This window comes from Eulemur rufifrons, chromosome 7 (assembly GCF_041146395.1).
Source record: "Eulemur rufifrons isolate Redbay chromosome 7, OSU_ERuf_1, whole genome shotgun sequence".
Lineage (NCBI taxonomy): Eukaryota > Metazoa > Chordata > Mammalia > Primates > Lemuridae > Eulemur > Eulemur rufifrons.
In genome coordinates, this window is record NC_090989.1 from 251,824,780 (window position 1) to 251,849,853 (window position 25,074).

The window sequence follows — 25,074 nt, forward strand, 5'->3', positions numbered from 1 at the left end:
ATCATCACTTTTCTTTTTACACCAATCCTAATATTCTAACACAATACTTACTCAATCCTAATTAAGCCCTCCCCATTGCCCCCACTCCTGCACTGATGGACCCGCCTTAAACTAGTTCAAAATCTGAATAAATCAAACCTTGTCCTTTATCCTCCAAGAAACTATTAGATTATGCTGAGATAGGGTTCTCCCTTACCACTGTAAGCAATATAATCATCTTTGTCTTATCAAAAAGTTTTCCTGGTAATATTTAGTGACTTGAAATTTGATAATCTTTATCAGTTCCCTTACATTATTTCCTACAGATTCCAGAAAATGTAATACTGCATTGGGAGGGCATTGGACTTGATGGCCTCTAGTTTCCCTTATGGATAATACCAAATAAAATGAACAGTAGTTTCTGAAATACAACCTGAACTCCAGTTTAACTTCTTAATTGATATATATGATTATCTTCCTCATTCTGTAATCTTTAGGCATCATTAAAGCCAGTTATAATCTTTAGGCATCATTAAAATTTTCCTTTGAGCCCAGTAAAACTCTTCATATACTCACTGAATTTTTTATTCTGTATTTTTTTAGCATAGCCTTTGAGATAGTTTCTGAACGCTGCCTCCAAGAAGCCAGCAGCTAGTGGGTTTGACAACTATTTCCTCTGTGCTTAAGTCAGTGCCAGAGCAGCTTCTGTGGGCAATCTCCTTGTATGGCTGGCAGTAACATTTTGATATAAGATATTCTCTAAGGAAGAATGTCCATAAATAGACTTGCTGCTACAGTTGGTGGAGGAACATTGCCTTTTAATTAGGTTTTCTCGTATTAGGAGTTATATGATTTTGTATGTGCACAAGTGAAAGTGCATATGACTTGCGTGGGCAGGTGTGCACCCAATTTGTCAGCAATGTTCTCAACTAGGAGTTCATGCTTCAGAGAGAACGAAATGGTTGCTTATTCTACCAGCTCAGAATTCACAGAATAAATCTGGGGGAAATATTTTTAAATATACTTTTTTTTTGGTCTTGTAAGGATTTACAGGACTGAAGGTTTGAACAAGGTTCAGCCTCTACTTTGATAGTATGGTATGGTAGGTGCGGGGAGATATTGTGGTCAGCACACAGTTCAAACTCAGTCTGAAAGTTTCCATTTTCTGACTTTTAATTTTCTATGTCCAGAATATGATTACACACAGCAATTCTTTGAAACAAATTTATTTGATGACCTCCACTGTCCTGCTTTTGTTTGCCAGATCTTTAGCTGGTGGCAAAGAAGAAAGGGCCCTCCTTGGCAAAAAGGACAGATAGGATGAGACTAAATGAACTCTCTACAACTTTTCAATGATTATTAAGTGAATATGTCCTCCCTATAAGACACAGCATTTTCTTAGCAATTAAAAAATTTGAAGATAGTGAAAGGATTAAGACCAATTTTGTAGACATATATAATGTTAGAAACTGAATTACCCTAAGAATCATTTATATTAAGTAAACCAGTTTTTTTCATGTGGTAGTCTGTAAAATTCGGCAAAAATGTTTCAGGTGTTCCACAAATGTTTCGTTTCAATTTAATTTTTGAAATATATTTTAACTTAAAAAAATTGTGTGTTACACAGTAGCACACAAATATGTCCTCTACTGTTTTAGTCCACTTGTACTCCTATAACAAAATACCACAGACCGGGTGATTTATAAATAATAGAAATTTATTCCTCACAGTTCTTCAGAACTGTGAAGTCCAAGATCAGGGTGCCAGCAGGTGTGGTGTCTGTTTGGTGGTGTTTGTTGTTTGCTGTTCTTTCTGCATCCAAAATGGTGCCTTGTTGTTATGTCTTCCAGAAGGGGCAAATGGTATGTCCTCACATGGGGGAAGGCAAAAGAACAAAAAGGGACAAACTCTCTCTGAAGCCTGTTTTATGGGAGCATTAATCCATTCATGAGGATTGAGATCTCATGACTTAATCACTTCCCAAAGGGCCCTATTTCTTAATAATTCAAGTTTAAACAAATGAATTTTGGAGGCGATGCATTCAAACCAATGCATCCATGAATTTTTAACACATTTTCAACTACCAAAGTATTAATTTGTATAAAACTTGGAATGGAGCTTCTCCTTTGACAGTCTCTGTGGAACTGAAGAATATCTTAAGAAAGTAAAGCTGTAACAGAATAAATTTGTGTTCTTCTAAGCCACTAAGTTTGTGGTAATTTCTTACAACAGGAATAGGAACTAATAACACACTCTTTTATCAAATATGGAGCTTTTAGATTTCCAGCCTGCCACGAAGCTCTTAGGATCTCAGGCCGCCATCATCCCTACCTGAAGGTTTTTATTGCATCTTTTCACCTTCACACTTTTGCCTTTAATGAAAGATGCTTCCTTTTACTTTGTTCTCCCGTCTGGAGAGGGTTTCCTTTTTTATCATATGTCCCTTCCTTAAGAGACATTCATCATTCCCCTTTCCTGGGGGAATTGGCTGTAGGGGAGCATGATCAGATATTGGGAACATGACTGTGGCTAGGATGTCAAGGAAACACAGATCAGCGTGTTGTCAAAATATTAAAATTGTTAGTTTCTGTCCCCACACAAGACATAAGCTGTAAGAATTCTGAGACTCCCTTGTCTATTTTCTTTACTGCTGTATCAACAACATCTAGCACAGGGTCTGTTAAGCAATAAATGATTGTGAAAAAAATGAAGGAATGGAGATGATCAAACCAATGAGTGATAAGTGATGGGCAGTGGGATCCTTTGGAGGATTCTGAGCAGAGGGCTGAAGCAATCAGATTTGCAAGTTATCAAATGTCTTTGTGGAGTTGAGGAAAAACCAACTCACGGCAGGGCGCGGTGGCTCACGCCTGTAATCCTAGCACTCTGGGAGGCCGAGGCGGGTGGATCGCTCAAGGTCAGGAGTTCGAGACCAGCCTGAGCAAGAGCGAGACCCCGTCTCTACTAAAAATAGAAAGAAATTGTATGGACAACTAAAATATATATATACAAAAAATTAGCCGGGCATGGTGGCACATGCCTGTAGTCCCAGCTACTCGGGAGGCTGAGGCAGTAGGATCGCTTAAGCCCAGGAGTTTGAGGTTGCTGTGAGCTAGGCTGACTCCACGGCATTCTAGCCCGGGCAACAGAGCGAGACTCTGTCTCAAAAAAAAAAAAAAAAAAAAGAAAAACCAACTCACAATTAAGGCAGATTAATAAGAGGAAGCGGTTTATTTACCATGTGCACAGGGAGAATCACAGAGTGATTACTCAATATCGCATTGAAGTCCAGAAATTTTTATACCCTCCTTTTATCAGGGACAGGGAGATGAGGAATAGAGGTAATTCTGTTTAGGAGCAATAAATGGTCTAGGGAGGATGAATGGATGGGGGAAACAGATGGACTTTTAAATGATTTTCTTTGCAAATTAAATTAACCTGAGAGATAGGTATTATATTTAAAATGATTGGGCCAGGTGTGGTTGGTTGCATGCTTGATTTTCTGTCCTACAATATAGTGAGTTAATAAGGAAGGAAAAGGAAGTCTATTGTTCTTTTGATGGGTTCCTCTGGTTATGCAGATAGAGGGAAAGCCCCTTCCAAGGGCCTATTGATCTCCAAGGCCTTTAATTCAACATACTCTTTATACCAAGGAGTCATATTTTGGGGTGAAATTTCCTGAGCTCCTTCATCTTCAAGCTATCACGATCAACATAAGCAGCAGTCCATATTATTCCAAGTAAGAGTTATTAAATTAACTATCAAGTACACATACCGCAGTGGGAGAATTCACTACTGTCAATATTCAAACCCATGAACAGCCTCCTGAGAAGAGGTAAGGAAGTTTTACAAAGTGTAAACTGCCTTTGCTTCCCCAACTATATCCCCTCTTTATTCTCTTCCTCCTAACACTGAGGCCCTTAAGTTGGTTGAACTAGCTGGCCATAGGGATGCTTTCAGAGCATTTCAGCTGAGATTTGGATAGCCAGCCCTCTCTGCTATGAATTTGCATTTCATACTAAATTTGTCTGTAACATTACAAATTTCACACTCCTACATTTATTTCTGTTAAAACATCATAACCATAAAAAACGACACTTTGGTCTTCTCTTTTACAAGGGAAATGAGCATTTCCATGTAAAATAGAGAAGAAAAATTGTTGGTCATCTACCTAAAATGTCTGGGGTGTGATCCAAGCCTGAAGATTAAGTTCTCAGAGTCTGGGAGGAGCCATTTGTTTCTGCAGGTTTCTCAGTGTACTCAAGTGCTGCTGTAGACTTATTATCATACTTGGGTCTCTTCGTGTCCAGGGATGACCTGGTTGACTTTTCTTTTTGGTAAAACAGTAGGAACCTGAGATCAGACACACCATTTGGGAGTTTTCTCCTGAAATGACTCCCCATCTCTTGTTCCTTACCCTGACAGGATTTCCGACACAAGGGCAGAGTGCAGAAGCCTCCTCGCTGAAGGGGCCACCCGGAGTCCTGTGGGCCTCGTGTGGGAAACAAAGAGAGCTGAGGGCCTTGCGGCTAGTGCCCACCTCCAGAGCAGAACCGAGGGGTATGTCGGGAAGGGACTAGAGGGGAGCAAAAGAGCCCCCAGTGCATTTTCATAAAGATCAGGGACATTTACTCCTGGTATTTATGAAGATTTCTAGTAATTATGTGACTGTTATTCTTATTTTATAGAATCTTACCATCAGGGAACTGATGTTTTAAGCAGGACAAAGAAATCAACAAAATTCTCAGACAGGGTCAGGGACATGGAGAACTGGCCCAGATTACGTTTTTTAACATCTTTTTCTATATCAGAACTCTAATTCTAACCTTCAAAACCTAAAAACGGTTCATAAACTTGTTTCAGTGTCTGAAGGGCGAGGAATAAATTGGGGAAATGCATCCCGATTTGAGACATCTCTAGGCAGGAACTTAGACTGGGAAGACATTGTGGGCAGCTGGAAAAGAGGGCAAGAGGCCAAACCCTCAGCCTGTGGAATTCAAGATTAACTTGTTTCATGGTCATCTTAGAAAGGACTCAGGCTTCCATCTCAACCCATAAGCCAATACCCTAAAAGAAAGAAAAGTGTAAGTCCTTTTTTTTTTTTTTGAGACAGAATCCACTGTGTCACCTGGGTCTAGTGCAGTGGCATCATCGTAGCTCACTGCAACCTCAAAGTCCTGGGCTCAAGTGATCCTCCTCCTGCCTTAGTCTTCCGAGTAGCTGGGACTACAGGTGTGTGCCATGATGCCTGGCTAATTTTTCTATTTTGGGTAGAGATGAGATCTCATTCTGGTCTCAAACTCATGAAGTGTAAGTCTTTATGCTGTGGGGTAGGGGCAGCTATTTACCCAGAAATCCCTTGAGTGTGAACCTGGGGCTCCTCTTTACCTCCAGAACCTTCTCTCTGGTCTCTGGCATGTCTCTGGGATTTCATCCTGTGCCAGTCTACTCACCTGTCTGCTCTTTGTCAGCATGGCCAGTATTCCCCTTCCTTATCTTATCCCTTCAAAGCAGACCCAGGGCTAGGGGAGGTCAGAATGCCTCAGTGGGATGGTCACTGCCGCCATCCCGCTGAGCTGTCTGCAACCCCAAGCCATGCCCCAGTGTCAGGAAACTGAGACCATTTTTCCCCTGCTGGAGCAGCACGGACATTGTAAGACCTTCGAGGATGGAAAAGGGGGCTGTGTATGATGCCTTTGATGTCTTCCAGCCCTGAGGTTTTGGAGGGGGCAAATAGGCAGACACCCAGTAGCTGTATTTCTCTAGGATCCAGGTGTGTGGAATTCCAGGGAAAGGGTTATCATGATTACCTTTTACTTAATTTTACCCATAGTTTCAGTAGCATAAGCTAACCACTGTTGAATTTTATGTGGACTAGTTGGCTGGCACAAAATAGATACTCAATAAATCTGTGCTGAATAAACTATGTACAAATATATGCTAAAGAGATTTAAGATGAATAATATTCATAATGAAATTATGGACAATCTTTTTCTGTTTTTCAAAATTTCAGTATGATGGTGGTATTATATTATTTGTAAAATAATCAATATTTTTTCAAATAGTTTATAAATTCAAAAGTATGATTGTGTCTTAGAATTATCATATGATCCAGCAATTCCACTTCTGGGTATATATCCCCCCAAATTGAAAACAAGGTCTTGAAGAGATATTTGCACACACAGGTTCAGAGAAGCAAAGCTAAAACATGGAAGCAATTTTAGTGTCCATCGAGGGGTGAATGGATGAGCAAAATATGGTATATCCATGTAATAAAATATTATTCAGCCTTTAAAAGGATGGAAATTCTGCAATATGCTATAACATGGATGAACTTTGAGGACATTATGAGAAATGAAATAAGCCTGTCGTTATTGTATGTATGACAAATACTTATATGAGGTATTTAGAGTAGTCAAAATCATAAAGACAGAAAATAGAATGGTGTTTGCCAGGGGCTGGGGGTAAGAAGGAATGAGGAGTTACTGCTTACTCGGTATTACAAGATAAAAGGGGTTCTGGAGATGGATGGTGGTGATAGTTACACAACAATGTCAATGTACTTAATGCCACTGAGCTGTGCACTTAAAAATGGATAAGATGGCAAATTTTATGTTATGTGTATATTACCACGATTTTTTTTAACAAAAGCTTGAGGAAAATGAAGTTTAGAGAGGTTAGTATTGTTATTCGGTACTTACATATGATATCCTTTTTAGTTTAGCAAAGCACTGAACCATCTTCATGAGTTTTTCTTAGTAGTAAAATTATAGGGTAAGACAATGTTCAAGTTCTCATTATTTGTATTCTCAAAGCACACAATGAGTGAGTGAAAGAGCTGCAATGAGGATATTGTATCCTCAATCCTAGCATGTGGCCACAGCAGCTCAGATTCCTCCCAGAAGATGAATACAAACATATGTAGTAGTGTTGCCCATGTCACAAGGCTGTGGTGGGGAGAGTTAATAAATGATTACAAAATGCTTTGTAAATAGAGTGCTGTAGAAATGCAAAACATCTACAACAACAGTAATTAGTTTTTTTTTTTTTTTTTTTTTTTTTTTTTGAGACAGAGTCTCACTCTGTTGCCCGGGCTAGAGTGAGTGCCGTGGCGTCAGTCTAGCTCACAGCAACCTCAAACTCCTGGGCTCAAGCGATCCTCCTGTCTCAGCCTCCCGAGTAGCTGGGACTACAGGCATGCACCACCATGCCCGGCTAATTTTTTCTATATATATATTTTTAGCTGTCCATATAATTCTTTCTATTTTTAGTAGAGATGGGGTCTCGCTCTTGCTCAGGCTGGTCTCGAACTCCTGAGCTCAAACGATCCGCCCACCTCGGCCTCCCAGAGAGCTAGGATTACAGGCGTGAGCCACCGCGCCCGGCCAACAGTAATTAGTTCTAATTGCTATCTCTATTCTGTATGCAGCTGTCTCTCAAAATTCACTTTGGGAGTTTAATCTCCCCATCTCAAGAAATAAGGTAACCTCCCTCAGAGACCCTGCTGAGAAGCTGCCCCTGATTCTCCCCAGCTGCTGAACACTCCACTTGTGCACCCCCTCAGCCCACCCTTCCTACTCTCAGATGATCAGCAAAGGCTGAATGCTGACATTAATAGGGAAAAAAAGGTCTGTCTGAGCCTCAAGCCTTTGAAAATCCCTGCCTTTCAAACAAAATTGGGCACCAGGGCCTGGAGACATACAGAGACCCTTTGAAATAGAACTCCCTGTCCTCCCCTACACAGGAGAGGAACTTTTCCTCCCTCTGAGCGGTAGTAATGCCTGGTAACTTGGTGAAGTATCAGCTTTATGAATCATTGTTTTCTTTTCAGGGGTACTAGGTTTATTTTTATTTATTTATTTATTTATTTTTGGAGACAGAGTCTCACTCTGTTGCCCGGGCTAGAGTGAGTGCCGTGGCGTCAGCCTAGCTCACAGCAACCTCAAACTCCTGGGCTCAAGCGATCCTCCTGTCTCAGCCTCCCGAGTAGCTGGGACTACAGGCATGCACCACCATGCCCGGCTAATTTTTTCTGTATATATTTTTAGCTGTCCATATAATTTCTTTCTATTTTTAGTAGAGATGGGGTCTCGCTCTTGCTCAGGCTGGTCTCGAACTCCTGAGCTCAAACGATCCGCCCACCTCGGCCTCCCAGAGAGCTAGGATTACAGGCGTGAGCCACCGCGCCCGGCCGGGTACTAGGTTTAAAAAAAAAAAAAAAAAAGCTGAGATACCAAAGACACATGGCGATTGTATTCACTGATACCAAAAAAGCCAACATCAAAGCACCTAACAAACTTCCCTTATCACTAGCTTCAGTTAGTATAGTTCAGCAGTGTGCTCCCATCATATGAACACTGGGGCTAATGCTGCATCCCTTTAGCACAAGAAGAATGGGAGAAGCTACAGGGGCCTACCTTGGCTGGGTTTTGACTTTTAAGGCAGAGAATCCTGAAGTTGGAATGTGCCAGGCCCAGGAGTTTGGTCTTCACACTGGAGAATCTCACCGGACAGTATGGTAATGGAAAGATTGCAGGAAAATGATGACTCTGTTACTGCATGTTGGGTTTGTTGTCTGTGAAGTAAATAAAATTAAATGAAACTGTCAAACTAAATAACAGAGAGCCTCTCTAAAAGAAAATAGCCATTCGAGAATACAGCATTACAATGGGAATATATGTGCCAGAATAAACTATGTGTACATTCAGAGAGGTAAAGAAAGATACTTTTAAAGGAAAAATGAGGAAGATTACATAATTTTAAAGGAAAAATGAGGAAGATTACATAATTGTTTTGAGATAATTATCCTTGACTGCAAAGATCAAAAACAAGGGTGACACTAGTCAATAAAGGATGGACAGTTACTGGGCTGATGTCCTTGTTACCAAAAGTTTGGTACTTCTCCCCAAGGCTGAATCAGTGAGAACAAAGAGTGAGGACAAGTGGTTTGAAGAAAAGGAAAGAGTTTATTAATTTTCCAGAAAATGAAAAGGGTGGTAGACCAGTGTCTCAAAAGACTGCCATACTGCCTTTAAGTAGAAAAACAGGCCTTTTTAAAAGGAGGATTCTTGGCAGTTGTGCTTGAGTCTACGTGACTGGTATCACATGTAGTGGCTCCTGGCTATTGTTGTTTAACTATAATTGGTGGTTTCAGTCATCTTTATCTCCTGTGACCTGTGATGATGGTCTTGTGACCCTTGGACAATTCTGTTGAGCCATCCCTTGTGGTTTAAGATACTAGAAAACCAAGAGCAAAGAACATTTTTCTACCCCTTTGATTACTGGCCTTGGGAAGGAATGCAGGTTTTAATTCCCCAAAAGAGTGGAGGGTTGTAAAGAGTAAAACATTTTGTTGCCCTTTTTCAGAACGTCACCTCTGTTATATCTTCACAGAAATATTTTTGTGAGTTTGTGATGGCCTTTGCACAAGGTTGCGGTTTTTGCAGTCTTTTGTGATAGTTTTGTTATCAAGCATTTATGCATAAGAACTCTCTTCGTAGCCTTCCCTGGCTCTATTTGTCAGGGTTTTGTTTTTGTTTTTTAATTGATTCTGACAACTTTTATAAAACAATACATGTAAAGTATTTAGCGATGTAAGGTACATAGTAAGAGCTAAATCAATGCAGCAATCATGACAATCAACATGTATTTATTGATTTGTATCAGATGTTGCTCTGGGTGTTGGGGACACAGCAATGAACAAAACAAAATCTATTCCCTCAGATCTTGTATTTTAGTGGGGGAAGACAGGCAATAACCAAGTAAACATAGTGCTATATATGTCAGACTCTGAAAAAAAGTGAAATAGTGTAAGAGAAGACAAAATGAAGAGATTGATATTTTAGGAATGGTCAGAGAAGGTCTTTTTGAGGAGGTGATATTTGACCAGAGACCTAGATAAAGTGAGGGAGAGAGCAATGCCACTACCTTGGGCAAAAGAAGAATAGAGGCTACGGCAATTGCAAAGGCCCTGAGTTAGGGGCAGGTATAGCAAGGAGGCCAGTGTGATGGGACCAATGATGTCATTTAGGAAGGAGAAAGTTGTAGGAGATGATTTTGGAGTTCCTCAGGGGCCAGATAATGTAGGGATTTGTAAGCCAAAATTAAATTTTGGATTGACTTTGAATTTTATTCTAAGTGTGATATAAAACCACTAGATGGTTGAGCAGGGGTGTAACATGATCATATTTATGTTTTGAAAGGACCACTCTTGGTCAGGTGCAGTGGCCATGTCTGTAAACCCAGCAATCTGGGAGGCCGAGGAGGGAAATTTGCTTGAGGTCAGAAGTTTGAGACCAGCCTGATCAAGAGCGAAACCCCATCTCTATTAAAACTAGAAAAATTGGCCTGGTGTCGTGGTGCACTCCTGTAAGTCTCAGCTGCTCGGGAGGCTGAGGTGGGAAGATTGCTTTAGCCCAGGAGTTTGAGGTTTCAGTGAGCTATGATGATGTCACTGTATTCTACCCGGGACATCAGGAAAAAAAAACGAAAAAGACAAAAAGAAAGGACCACTCTGAATGCTCCTTGAGAACCGACTCTAGGAGTAAGAGTGAAAGCAGAACAATCAGTTACTGCAGAGATCCATGACAGCAGTTGCAGATGGCTTGGACTAAGACGTTTGCAGGAGAATTGGCAAGAAGTGATGAGCAGACAGAATTTGCTGATGGATTAGAAGTGGTGTGTGAGAGAAAAGAGGAGCCAACGATGGCACTAAGGATTCTGGCCTGAGTAGCCGGGTGAGAGGAGATGACCTTAACTGAGATGGAGAACACTGAGGAGGAGCAGAAGCATTCCATTTTAGAGATATTAAATTTGAGATATCTAGGCCGGGCGCGGTGGCTCACGCCTGTAATCCTAGCACTCTGGGAGGCCGAGGCGGGTGGATCGCTCAAGGTCAGGAGTTCGAGACCAGCCTGTGCGAGACCCCGTCTCTACTAAAAATAGAAAGACATTATATGGACAACTAAAAATCTATATAGAAAAAATTAGCCGGGCATGGTGGCGCATGCCTGTAGTCCCAGCTACTCGGGAGGCTGAGGCAGTAGGACCGCTTAAGCCGAGGAGTCTGAGGTTGCTGTGAGCTAAGCTGACGCCACGGCACTCACTCTAGCCTGGGCAACAAAGTGAGACTCTGTCTCAACAAAAAAAAAAAAAAAAAAAAAAATTTGAGATATCTAGTTGACATCCAAGTGGAAATATTAAGTAGCTGCATACATTAGTATTGAATTCACACAAGAGGCTGGGTGTGAAGATCCAAGTCATCAGCCCATGGATGGTATTTAAAGTCATGGGAGTAGATGAGATAAGGTAGTGTAACGAGGACTGAGGCCCCAGCCCTGGGGCACGCCAACATTTAGGGGGCTAAAAGATGAGAAAGAGCAGTTGACAGAGAAAACTAGGAGAAGGTGGTGTCTCAGAAGCCTTGTTAAGAATATTGTTGAGAGTGTGACAGAGTAGTCGCCCCTCTTCCCACAGATATGGAAAGGTAAAATTGACAGTGGGGAATATGTAACAGAGGGAATGGCCTAAAACAATGGCAAAAATATTTTCTGTCTCTTTAAAACCTCCCTCACTCCTTTTGGAGAACTAAAACCTGCTTCCCTGCTTCAGGCCAGTAGTTGGGAGGGGCAAGGGAATGTCCTTTGGACATTGGAGCTGTCCTTGGACAGCTCAGCAGAACTGTCCAACTGTCCTGCTGGAGGCCCCTGTATGGGCAGGCCAAGGTTTTGACAGAGGTCACAAGATTGTCTTCCCTGGACATGGGATGGACCAGCAAAACCCTGAAGCTGGAAACCCTCCCTTTAAAAGCTCTGTATTTCTGCTTATGATTAGGATGATGATATTTTAGACAGGAGTCTCCATCCTCCTCATTTGCTGGCAAATTAATAAATCTCTCTTTCTTTCTCCTCAAACCACTTGTCTTCATTCTTTTGAGGTGGCCTCAGGGACAAGTGCCAAGCTTTCAGTAACAAGAGCATGACGGTGGCCATAGAAGTCGGAAGCCACTAGGAAGTGCAACAACTCACCTGCTATAAAAAAAACAATAAAATAAAATTGAAATAAATTTTAAAAAATTATTTTAAAAAGAATTTCTTTAAGGAAAGAGCAAGTGATCAACTATGTTAATGCTGCTCAGAGCATGTAAGATATGGACTGAATTGAATGTTGGATTTTATAACCTGAAGACTATTTGGGGACCTACCCAAGAGCATTCTCAGTGGAATGGTAGGAATTGATGTGTATGGCGTAAAGGAAAAATAAAATTTCAGGACTCCCCAAAATTCACTTCACCAAAAGGGAGAACTGAGCCTGAGAACTGAGTCACACAAGCACTGCCATCCTCTCCCCAGTGAGGTACAGGGGTCCTCCTTTAAGAAATGAAGGGGCTTAGGAAAAGACTGAACAGGGTATTTTTGGTGGACAGGGTATGGAAGGGAGAAAGCAAGCTGGGCCGACAAGGTGGTCTTGTTATGCAGATAAGCCTCATGATAACAGCCTTCAGGGAAATGTTTTATTCAGACCTTTAGTGGTATCAGACACTCAGCAAACCTGTTCCAGGTCAAATAAGCAGGGACTGGCTGCATTTAACAGAGATTCTCTACAGATGCAAATTTCTCCCCAGGCCTCCGCACCTAGATAACTACATTGCATTATTCCTCTTTGTCCACAGCCATCTCAAAGTATGTCAACGAAATGTATTTTGAGTTAAAATATTTATTTCCTCAACCCTTAAAGAGAGCCCCTTCAAGATATACAGCCCCTATAAAAATAAGTGCATGTCCCAGCCTGAACAAGAGTGAGACCCCGTCTCTACTAAAAATAGAAAGAAATTAGCCAGATAACTAAAAATATATAGAAAAAATTAGCCGGGCATGGTGGCACATGCCTGTAGCCCCAGCTACTCGGGAGACTGATGCAAAAGGATTGCTTGAGCCCAGGAGTTTGAGATTGCTGTGAACTAGGCACGCCATGGCACTCTAGTCTGGGCAACAGAGTGAGACTCTGTCTCAAATAAATAAATAAAAAACAATAAAAAATAAAAATGAGCACATGTCAATTATAACCTTAGGACTATAGCCTCAATAAAGTCTTAAATGTTGATTATAAGTTTATCTCCACAGATGCAAACCAAGGAAGAGATATGATCAATCTTCCATCCACTCCAAGAAGATCACAACATTGACTATTTCCTCTACCCCCTTTTTGAATGTTCATCTTATCTTATGAAGACTTACTGAAGCCAAATAGAACTTCTCAAGAATACCATCAGTTGCCTCACTGCCCACCTTCTTCACTCCTCCATTTTTCCTGTGTATTTCCTTTTCCTTTAAATGCAAAGTTCTCAACCTCTTTTATGAAGAGCCCAGTCCATGACAGATACTTTGTGGGCTGTGCTTTTCCCGGGCACATCTTTAAAATCTTGGCTTAATAAACCTAAATTGCGGGTGACTCTTGTTTCGATCACTTATTAAGTCAACAATGGGTTTCAGAGAGAATGGGAGCAGAGGCAATACTAGGATAGAGAAGAGTTTTACGCTGGAGAGATATGTAACATAGAAAAGAACCATGTACTGAAAGTCAACATAGAATAAAGGAAGTATTTTTGTTTTGTGTTGTTTATTTAAGAAGGTATTTTACAGTATGTTTGTGTGCCGAGGGAATACTGGAATGATCCAGTAGAAATGAGGGTGATAAGGATAGTATTTTCAGTTACATAGTGATATTGACACATTGTTGAAGGCACATCTCTGTTGGCAGGGGGTAGTGTGTCAACACCAGGATGAAGTGATTTCCTGTGTGAAACATCCAGGGAATACAGTGGTTCTCAAAATAGAAACCTCAGACAGAACCAAGAAGGGAAACTACTGAGCCTTAGTTGATGTAAAGTGTGGTTGTGTTCAGATGATTCCTACCTTATGGAGGAAGACTGACTATTAGGAAGAACCAGTACATGGTTGTCCAGAGGTAGGAAGGATCCTGCAAGCTCCTAAAAACAATCTCTGACTCATAAGATTTTTACATTTTTTAGTTTTTACATTTATTTTACTCTCTGTATTTATTTCCCATTTGTTATTTCAAAACATTTACTAATGTCTCATCCAGATATTCTAACCTTATCTCAGCTTACTCTAGAGTCTAACAAAAGCCTCATGTCCATATAAGCATCAGGATGTTAAAGGGACAGCAGTTTCCCCATGAGGTGGAAATTGTAGTCAGGGAAGGTGAAGAATAATTGGCACGAAAATAGTGACTGGACCACAAATTCCAGGCAGCCCTTGCTTCTCATTCCAGTGTTAATCTTAAAGGGTCTGAATTTTATTTAAGAAGAATATAACATTCTTATAAAATCATAAAAAAATTTTATTATAATTCTAAAAACCATAAAGATTTTAAATTATAATTTAATAAGACTGTGGGTATACTGGCACACTGTCTCCATTATAAAACAAAACTCAAACATTTCAGGTGGGCATGGTGGCTCACACCTGTAATCCCAGCACTTTGGGAGGCTGAGGCAGAAGGATCACTTGAGACCAGGAGTTTGAGACCAGCCTGGGAAACATAGCAAGACCTCATCTCTATAAAAAATAAGAAAAATTAGCTGGGTGTGATTGTATGAGCCTGTAGTCCTAGCAATTCCAGAGGCTGAAGCAGGAAGATCGAGTGAGCCCAGGAGTTCAAGGCTGCAGTGAGCTATGATCATGTCACTGTACTCCAGCCTGGGTGACAGAGACCCTGTCTCTAAAATAAAATAAGATAGGCCAGGTGTGGTGGCTCAGGCATATAATCCTAGCACTTTGGGAGGCTGAGGTGGGAGGATTGCTTGAGCCCAGGAGTTTGAGGGTTGTAGTGAGCTATGATGATGCCATTGCACTCTAGCCAGGCAACAGAGTGAGACCTTGTCTCAAAAAAAAAAACAACCAAAAAACTAAATTAAATTAAATTAAATTTCAAGATTTAACTCTGGAAGGAGACTTTCCAAGCAGGAAGGGGGAGCTTGTCCAAGCAATCCCAACCCTCTCCCCTCTTTCCTGAGGTTCTTCTATCCTTTGGGACTTCCTTACCTCAAGAACTATTGCCAGCCCCTGCCGGGCGTGGTGGCTCATGCCTGTAATACTAGCACTCTGGAAAGCTGAGGCGGGCGGATCGTTTGAGCTCAGGAGTTCAAGACCAGCCTGAGCAAGAGCGAGACCCCGTCTCTACTAACAAAAAATAGAAAGAAATTAGCTGGACATCTAAAAATAAACATAGAAAAAATTAGCTGGGCATGGTGGCGCATGCCTGTAGTCCCGGTTACTCAGGAGGCTAAGGCAGGAGGATCGCTTGAGCCCAGGAGTTTGAGGTTGCTGTGAGCTACACTGATGCCAAGGCACTCTGGCCCAGGCAACAGAGGTGAAACACTGTCTCAAAAAATATATATATATATCCTCTGGCTGGACATCAACCCAGCCTGAAACCTGGAAGTGGGTGTCAGTGTAGACAAAGAGAGCTGCAGCAGAAGCCCTCTAATTCTGGCTCAAAGAGAGAGAAAGGGGTCTTCTAACACTCAGAGTGTGGAAATCTATGTTTCTTTTCTTTTCTTTTTTCCTCTCTTTTTCTTTTTTCTCTAAGTGCCCCAGCCCCCAACAATGATTTTGGCAGTGGTAGCAATTGGGAACTTTCCACTACAATTAGAAAAGCTGAGGTCCCAACAGGATGGGGTGAACCCCCATGGTGTTTTTTTTCCTCTCTGTCCTCCTGCTACTTGGTCCTGACAGAATCATGGGAAGTGGTCCACATAGTGGAATCAGTAAAGCCCTGGCTTTCTTGCTGTAGGACAGGAAAAGAGGAGTGCCAAGAAAGTATAAATATTAGAGAGATTGCAGAGAGAGTGGGGAGCTTGGGAAAACAACTTCTCAAAGTTGTTTTTGTACTCCTGGGCTCACCTTCAAAGTACACATGCATCAGTCTAACCCTAAACAGCATACACAGTCTCTGAGAGCTAAACTATGGAACAGTCCACTGCCCAAATCCCATACTGGGCATTTGGTGGTGCACATGGAAGAAAGATCTGAATAGCATTGCAAAGTCTTTTAAAACTGAACTGACATGGAAAGACAATTCACAAAAGGGTAGTTGGAACTTATAGCCTAAATCCAACTGGATCTATTGTCTGCTAAAATTAAAACATCAATATTATTTATAGGATTTAAACAAGACCCCAAATCCCATAAAATGATATTCAAGTGTCTGGGATACAATCCAAAGTTACTCAGCAGATAAAGAACCTGGAAAATCTCTATTTGTATAGAAAAATACAATAAACAGACAATAATGTTGAGATAAAACAGATGTTGAAATTATCTGAGACTTAAGGCATCTATTATAAAAATATTCCAACAATTAAGGATAAACACTCTGGAAACAAATAAAAGAGTAGAAAATCTCCACAAAGAGATAGAATACATACAGAAGAACCAAATGAAAATTTTCAGACCACAAAATGTGATCACCAAAATTTTAAAACTCAGTAGATTGACTAAGGAGCAAAATAAACAAAGAAGTCAGTGAACTTGAGGATAGATCAACATATATTATTCAATTTGGGCAACACAAAGAATAAAGATTAAAAAAAAAAGAGTAGAGTCTCAGGGACCAGTGAGACAATACCAAAAGGTCTAACATGGATGCCACTGAAGTCACATAAGGAAAGAAAAGAGAGAAGTGGATCTATAAAAATACTTGAAGAAACAATGCCTGAAAAATTCTCAAGTTTAGTGAAAATATAGATATAGAATTGAAAGATGTTCAGTGAACCCCAAACAGGATAAACACAAAGAAATTTATGGCCAGACACATAATAACCAAATTGTTGAAAAATAAAGACAATGAAGAAATCTTGAAAGCGACCAGAGAAAACAAAACAAAAATATAGGGGAACAAGATTTCAACGATTGCAGATTTCTCATCAGAAACCATGGAGACCAGAGGAAAATGGAACAACATCTTTAAAGTGCTGAAAGAAAAGAATTGCCAACCCAGAATTCTATAAGTAGTGAAAATATTCTTCAGAATGAAGGTAAAATAAATCATCTGAGAAAAATGAAGGAAAACTAAGAGCATTAATTGCTAGCTAACCTAGTCTATGATAATTGCTTAAAAGAGAAATGATAACAGAAGGAAACTTAGAACATCAGGAATGAAAAAAGAACAACAGAAATTTCTGTGTAAATATTATAGATTATTTTTTTCCTATCGACTTGTTGGAAATGTTTGACTATTGAAAGCAACTATGACATTGTCAGATGCGGTTTTCAAATGTATGTAGATGTAATAGATAAGGCAGCGACAACATAAAAGGGGAGGTAAAATGACCTATATGGAGATAGGCTGATTTTAAAATTTATATGAAAGAGCAAAGAAAGTAGAATATCCAAAACAATTTCTTTTTCAAAAATTCAACAGCAGGTGGATTGAAATAATTTTGAAAAAGAAGAATAAAGTTGGAAGAATCATATCACCCAATATTATGACTTGCTATAAAAGTACATTAATCAAGATAATGTGATGTAGACAAAGAGAAGGACACAAAGATCAATGGAACAGAGTAGAGAACCTAGAAATAGAGCTATACAAATGAAGCCATGCAATATTTGACAAAGTTACAAAATAAATTCAATAAAGAAAGGATATTTTCCCCACCAAACTGTATTGACCATTCATATACATATGGTCATCCATATGCAAAAAAGTGAAACTCAACCTAAACCGCATACTTTATGAAAAATTAACTTAAAATAGGTCATAAATCTAAATATAAAATGTAAAACTATAAAACTCTTAGAAGAAAACCTAAGAGAAAATCTTTGAGGGCTAGAAAAGTATTCTGAGACATGATACTAAAAGAATGGTCCATAGGAAAAAAAAATATTGGATTTCATCAAAATAAAAAGACACTGTTAAAAGAATGAAAAGCAAGCCATAGAGTGGGAGAAAATACTTGCAAATCAAACATCCAGCAAAGGAGTTATATGCAGAATATACAAAAAAAAAAAAAAAAACTTTCAAAATTCAACAAGAAGAAAATAAATGAATCAGTTAAAAAATGGCCAAAAGTTTGCAAAGACACTTCACCAAAGAGGATATCTGGGTGGTGAATAAGCATATGAAAAGATGTACAACATCATTAGCCATTTGGAAAATTCAAATTAGAAAGCACTGACCATACCAAGTACTAGCAAGGTTGCAGAGCAACTGGAACTCTCATTTGTTGCTACTGGGAATACAAAATAGTATATCCACTTTGCAAAATAGTTTGGCAGATTCTTACAAAGTTAAACACACAGTTTCCAGTATATGACCCATCAATCCCACTCCTAGGTATTTATCCCAGAGAAGTGAAAGCTTAACGTTCACACAAAAACATACAGCAGTGCTTATAGCAACTCCCTTCATGATTGCCAAAAAATGCAGAAACTCAAATGTCATTCAATGAATGGATGAAGAAACCAACTGTGACACACCTATACAACAGAATACTACTCAGCAGTTAAATGAATGAACCATTGATACACATAAAAATTTGGATAAATCTCCAAGGCCTTATGCTGAGTGAAATGAGTCAGTCTCAAAAGGTATGCATGATGTTGCATAATTCCATTTACATGACATTTTTGAAACAACAAAATTGTAGTGATAAGGAACAGATCAGTGATTGCCAGGGATGAGGGGGAACAGGAAAGGTGTGACCACAAAAGGATAGCATGGGGGAGATTTTGAGGTGATGGAACTGGTCTGTATCCTGATTTTGGTGGTGGTTATAAGAATCTATACATGTGTTAAAGTTTATAGAACTGTACACTTGAAAAAAGTCGAGTTTTCTGTATGTTAATATGACATAATGTTATGAAGCTTTTCTAATGGACTAAAGGACTAAGGGAAAACAAAGCAAGAAGACAGACTTTTAAGAAGCAAACAGAGAAGAACTGTAAAAGAGAAAAAATAGGAATAGTCTGGGCACTTGGGCATTGGAGCCAGATAATCATGCATTTAAAAACTAATTTTCAACAAGGGTTCCAAGATCATTCAATGGGAAAAGAATAGTTTCTTCAGTAAATGGCACTGGGCCAACTGGATATCCACATGCAAAAGAATGAAGTTAGACCCTTACCTCACACTATATACAAAAAATTGGATCAAAGACTTAAACAAACAAACAACCATTGACAAAGTCTTTAGAAGTCAGCATTCACAGGTGGCAAGATGGATAATGCAGTGTAGTAAGTAACAATGTAATTAGCATCAAATAAATGGTATTAGGAAGTTACAGAGGCCAGAAGAACTACATTACCTCTAGACAAACAGGTTCTGAAGAGCCATGGACTTGTGAGTAATAATAGCACCATTATTTCTTGTTATGTGAAAGATGTGCAACTGGCCAGGAATGGTGCATCTGACAATGAAAACAGGAAGAGATGGAACTGAAACAGCGAGAAACAATGCCTAGACACTATCAAGAAGCGTATGTGCACTGATGTGGCAGTAAACAAATAAGTATGTACCACTTCTCTAACCATTATCTGAAATCTTCATTAATAAAACATTACACCTCACTAAGGGCCATGAATTTCATAGTAGATATTTTATTTTATTTATTTTTTATTTTTATTTTTTGAGACAGAGTCTCACTCCGTTGCCCTGAGTAGAGTGCCATGGCGTCAGCCTAGCACACAGCAATCTCAAACTCCTGGGCTCAAGCCATCCTCTTGCCTCAGCCACCCAAGTAGCTGGGACTATAGGCGCATACCACCACGCCCAACTAATTTTTCTATTTTTAGTAGAGACGGGGTCTCACTCTTGCTCAGGCTGGTCTCAAACTCCTGAGCTCAAGCAATCCTACCGCCTTGGCCTCCCAGAGTGCTAGTATTACAGGTGTGAGCCACAGCTCCCAGCCTAGATATTTTATTAATAATGAAATTGTTTACATAATCAGGGTCCTTGCAAAAATATTTATCTGGGATCCAGCACATTCAAAAGGTGATCCTACAGGCAGTACAGTACAACCTGATTTGGAGTATGGGCTCTAGAGTCAGAATACCTAGATTCCACATATTAGCTATTGACTTTAGGCATGTTGTTTAATCCCCTTGTGCCTCAGTTTCTACAGCTGTATAATGGAAGCAATGAAAGTATGGTACTTCATAGTGAGGTTTAAATGATTTAATATATGTATGTAGTGTTAAAAAGTGATAGTAATATATAGTACTTAGTTTATTTTGTGCTGCTATAACAATACCTCACACTAGGTAATTTATAAAGAACAGACATTTATTTCTTATAGTTCTGGAGGCTGGGAAGTCAAGATTAAGGCACCAACAAGTTTGGTGACTGGTAAGGGCCCGTCTCCACTTCCAAGATGGTGCCTCCAACGCTGCATTCTCTGGAGGGAAGAAATGCTGTTTTTCACATGGCAGAAGAGCAGAAGAACTAAGAAAGGAAACCCACTCCTGAAAGCCCTTTTTAAAAGGCATTAAACTCAGCCAAGAGGGCATAGCCCTAATGGCCTAGTCACTTCTTAAAAGTCCCACTGCTTAATACTGTTACAAGGGCAATTAAATTTCAACGAGTTTTGGAGGAGACAAACATTCAAACCATAGCAAGTACTATATTTACTTACTTTATAGTCGTAAGTTTCATGATGGTAAGGAGAAAATGAGTTTCTGCTTGTATCCCCCACACGATGAAGTAAATTGTTTTGGTGATATAGAAACTGAATTCCCTGTGTGGAAAAGTACATTTTAATATACATAAAATATAAATATATAAATAAAATAATTTAAATAAAAAGGCCTTCAGCACATCATTTGTATTTCTTCCGTTATTGCTTTATAAATAGCTATTAGTGGCTTAATGGCTTTTTTTTTTTTTTTTTTTTTTTTTTGTTGAGACAGAGTCTCACTTTGTTGCCCAGGCTAGAGTGAGTGCCGTGGCGTCAGCTTAGCTCACAGCAACCTCAGACTCCTGGGCTTAAGCGATCCTACTGCCTCAGCCTCCCAAGTAGCTGGGACTACAGGCATGCGCCACTATGCCCGGCTAATTTTTTCTATATAGATTTTTAGTTGTCCATATAATGTCTTTCTATTTTTAGTAGAGACGGGGTCTCGCTCAGGCTGGTCTCGAACTCCTGACCTTGAGCAATCCACCCGCCTCGGCCTCCCAGAGTGCTAGGATTACAGGCGTGAGCCACCGCGCCCGGCCAATGGCTTTTGATATTCTTTTTGTTACCCTCACTTTCCTCAAAGCACCTAGTTTGGTTTAATGCACTTTATAGCCTTCAGAACTGCTGTTTGGATAGTCTAAGGATGCTTCAGCAAAAAGTGGGTTATGACAGCACAGCTTTGCTGCTGGAGATGGAAGACCAATAATCTCACAAAACAGAGCACAGGAAGAGTTGGGCACTCCAGAGTTTGGACACTCCAGAGGCCAGTGGAGTACTGCAGACAGTGTCCCAGTGCCAGCGTCGTGAGCCAGGAGGCCTGGGCGGGCAGCTTGACTTGATGGGAGAGCTTGATGGACAAAGTCGCTGGAAGAGTCATTCTCACCGCCACAGGAAGGCGCGGACCAGGGCGGTGAGAGGACCAAGGCCCCCGCAGCGCCCCCTCCTGGGCTGCCTCCTTGGGCGGGCACTGATCTTGGCGCAGGCGGCCGGCTGGCACAGTCCCTGAGCTCCAGTGCCGGGTGCTCCGGGGGGGCGCCGACTCTGGGCTGACAGCTAGTCAGAGCCGGCTGCCACCCTCCAGCGTTCCCACAGCGCCCCACGACCGCGCGCCGGTCGCGGGCCGAACCACCAGGGCCGCGCGTCCAGGCGCAGGGGGGCGGGGCTGAACGTGCGCCGCCGCCGCCTCAGCCCGCAGCTCCGCCCGCGCCACCTGCTGCCGGCGCTCGGCCCAGCACGACAGTTCCATAGCTGCCGAGGGCAGCCCAGGGTCTGTGGTGTAGAGTCCGCCTGCCACGGACCCGCGTCCCGCACCCGGACGGTCCCGGTAAGCGGGGTCGGGGGCGGCGGGGACCGAGGCGGCACCCTAAGGGGCGGGTCTGCGGGCGCGGACAGTCCTGCGGGAACTCTGAGGTGCTTGTGTGGGAGCCGCCTCCAAGGTGGCCCCTGTGCCAGTGGATGAACCCCGAGGGACTGCTGCCTCTACCCGTTGGGAGAGTCCCTTAGGTGGTGTGGGGAGCTGCCCCCATGAAGACCCCCGGTGTGGATGGAGACTCCCAGCTCTCTCTGCATTTGCTGCCGTGGGGACCCCCAGTATGGAGGGCACCGTCCCCAGGGAGACGTGTGTAACTATGGGAGCAAGCGCAAGGGTGGTGCCTGGAGTTGGCTCCATGGGACACAGGGGAGCCTCCGGAGCCTGCGTGGTGGTTATGGACCCCACAGAGGGCCCCCTAGAAAAGGAGGATCTTAGACTGTGCCCTACAGCTGTCTGGAAGGAACCTCTGACGGGGGAGAGGGATCCTGCCATTCGACCCATGAGTGACTTCCCATAGCGGCAGGGACTTTGGCCTTGACCTCCCTGTGGGGCTTGAAGTGCCCTCACTTGTCTCCCCGCAACATGGTCGAGCGGTGGGGGCTTTGTGGGGTTGCGGCCTCTTTCCATTCTCCCCGACTCCCACCCCCATTGGGATGTTTTTTTCCGTGGTAGCCCACTCTGCTCCAAGCTGGATTTCAGTGGAGGCAGAAACTGCTATGAGAGCACAGGACTCAGGGAGGGATGAGGACCAGTGAGGCCTCTGAAGCAAAGATAGGAGATTGAGCCCCTGGGCCTGACCATCCAGAAGGAAGCAGTGAGATCAGGTGAATAACTGACTTTGGCAGGTCCTGGAGGGAACATCCTTTGAATGAAGGACTAAAGGATATATAGGATTACTGAGCACCAATATGTTAGACAGTATATTAGGTATGTTTAAACATCTCTTATAACTCTTATAACAGTTTTGTGAAATCATTCTAAGATGAGACTTAGATTAAGCAATTTGACCAAGGTTGTAATTATGAAATCTCTTTTTCAAATTTTATTTGGAAAGAGCTATCAAGGAGAGGCAGAAGCAAGAATGTATATTTGCTTATGTTTAAGAGCTGCTATGGTTTGAACATGTCTCCCAAAGTTTATGTGTTGGGAAACTTAATCCCCAGTGCAACAGTGTTCAGAGGTGGGGCCTAAGAAGAGGTGATTAGGTCTTCAGAGCTCTGCCCTCATGAATAGATTAATATCATTTTCTTGGGAGTGGGTTAGTTATTGCAGTGGGTTTGTTATAAAAAGCAAGCTTGGCTCCCTTGCTGTCACTCTCTCTTGCACTTTCTTGCTCTTCCACCTTCTGTCATGGGATACTGCCACATGAAGGCCTTGACCAGATGTGGACCCCTTAATCTTGGACTTCATAGCCTCCAGAACCATAAGATATGAATCTCTGTTCTTTATAAATTACCCAATCTTAGGTATTCTGTTGTAGCTGCATAAAATGGACTAAGACAAGACATAAAACTATAAATCTCTTAGAAGGAAACATGAGCAAATATTTATGACCTTGGATTTGGCAATGGTTTCTTAAATATGACACCAAAAGCAAAGGTAACAAGAGAAAAAAATAGATAAATTGGACTATCAAAATTTTTAAAATTTCATGCACAAAAGGATACCATTGAAAGTGAAAAGACAACCCATAGAATGTGGGAAAATATTTGTGAACCATATATCTGATAAAGGATTACTATCCAGTTTACATAAAGAACTCCTACAACTCAACAAGAAAGGAACAACTTAATGCGGAAATTGGCAAAGGACGTGAATAGACATTTCTCCAAAGAAGATATACAAATGGCCTATAAGCACATGAAAAACATGCTCAGCATCACTGGTCATTAGGAAAATGCAAATCAAAACCACAATGAAATATCACTTCATACCCACTAGGATGCCTATTTTTTTTAAAAAAAGAAAAATAATGTGTGGTGAGGATGTGGAGGAATTGGAACTCTGGTGCATTGCTAGTGGAAATGTAATATGGTGGAACTTCTGTGGAAAATATTTTGTGATTCCTCAAAAAGTTAAAAAGAATTGTCATATCATCTAGTAATTCTACTACTAATTACTACTATATAGTGGCACACATCCAAGAGAAATGTGATGTGGTATGGAAACTGCCTAAATTCCCAAGTTCTGTTATATTGGTTATCTGCTAAACTCAACTCACCATTCAGGCTCCACCTCTGAGGAAGCAGAGTGGATATGATGAGCTTGTGACTCCAGAAAGGAATTCTGAAGATTTGGTCTTCTCAGACCCCTCTGATCCACTTTGAATTAGAGAAAGGGTACTGACCCTGTAATTTCAAATAAATCTTTTGCTTTCCCCAATTATCTTTGCAGCATTTATTCAGTTATTTATTGAACACTCACTCTATGTAAAGCAATGGGAACTATCCCAATTATTCCTCCCTCCTGAACTCAAAGAAAATCTGAAAATTCCTTTTTCTATCAAACCCACTGATTTTGGTTGCTTCTTCCTGCTTTCCTTTTCAGAAGTTTCTTTTGATTTATTCCTACCTACCCTCACCCCCCTGCCCTTCAAATCCTGACATGTTCTTCAAGATCACTGTTACATTTTAAGTCTTTTATAAATATCTGCCACTTCTATATCAAGAAGCCATTGAGGCCGGGCGCGGTGGCTCACGCCTGTAATCCTAGCACTCTGGGAGGCTGAGGCGGGTGGATCGCTCGAGGTCAGGAGTTCGAGACCAGCCTGAGCAAGAGCGAGACCCCGTCTCTACTAAAAATAGAAAGAAATTATATGGCCAACTAAAAATATATAGAGAAAAAATCAGCCGGGCATGGTGGCGCATGCCTGTAGTCCCAGCTACTCGGGAGGCTGAGGCAGTAGGATCGCTTGAGCCCAGGAGTTTGAGGTTGCTGTGAGCTAGGCTGACGCCACGGCACTCACTCTAGCCCGGGCAACAAAGTGAGACTCTGTCTCAAAAAAAAAAAAAAAAAAGAAGCCATTGAAAGCATATAAGGGCAAGATGAGGTGGTTCCAGCCTGTTAGGAGGGCTGCAAACTCTCC

General features: G+C 41.3%; 1 protein-coding gene and 1 long non-coding RNA gene across 3 annotated transcripts in view; one reads left to right on the top strand and one right to left on the bottom strand.

The window, feature by feature from the left end:
* Positions 1-13,467, top strand: part of LOC138388401 (uncharacterized) — a 98,525-nt gene extending 85,058 nt beyond the window's left edge. The window contains exons 3-4 of one of the 2 annotated variants that reach the window (XR_011234117.1): positions 4,405-4,539; positions 13,101-13,467. This is a non-coding gene — a long non-coding RNA (uncharacterized lncRNA). The remainder of the gene's footprint in view (positions 1-4,404; positions 4,540-13,100) is intronic. The other variant, XR_011234119.1, reaches the window with a different exon arrangement.
* Positions 13,468-21,734: 8,267 nt separating this feature from the next.
* The window catches only part of LOC138385966 (protein SPATA31F1-like), a 29,313-nt gene continuing 25,973 nt past the window's right edge, over positions 21,735-25,074 (bottom strand). The window contains exon 5 of the mRNA XM_069472132.1: positions 21,735-22,040. Coding sequence (XP_069328233.1) covers positions 21,735-22,040 — 306 coding nt within the window. The remainder of the gene's footprint in view (positions 22,041-25,074) is intronic.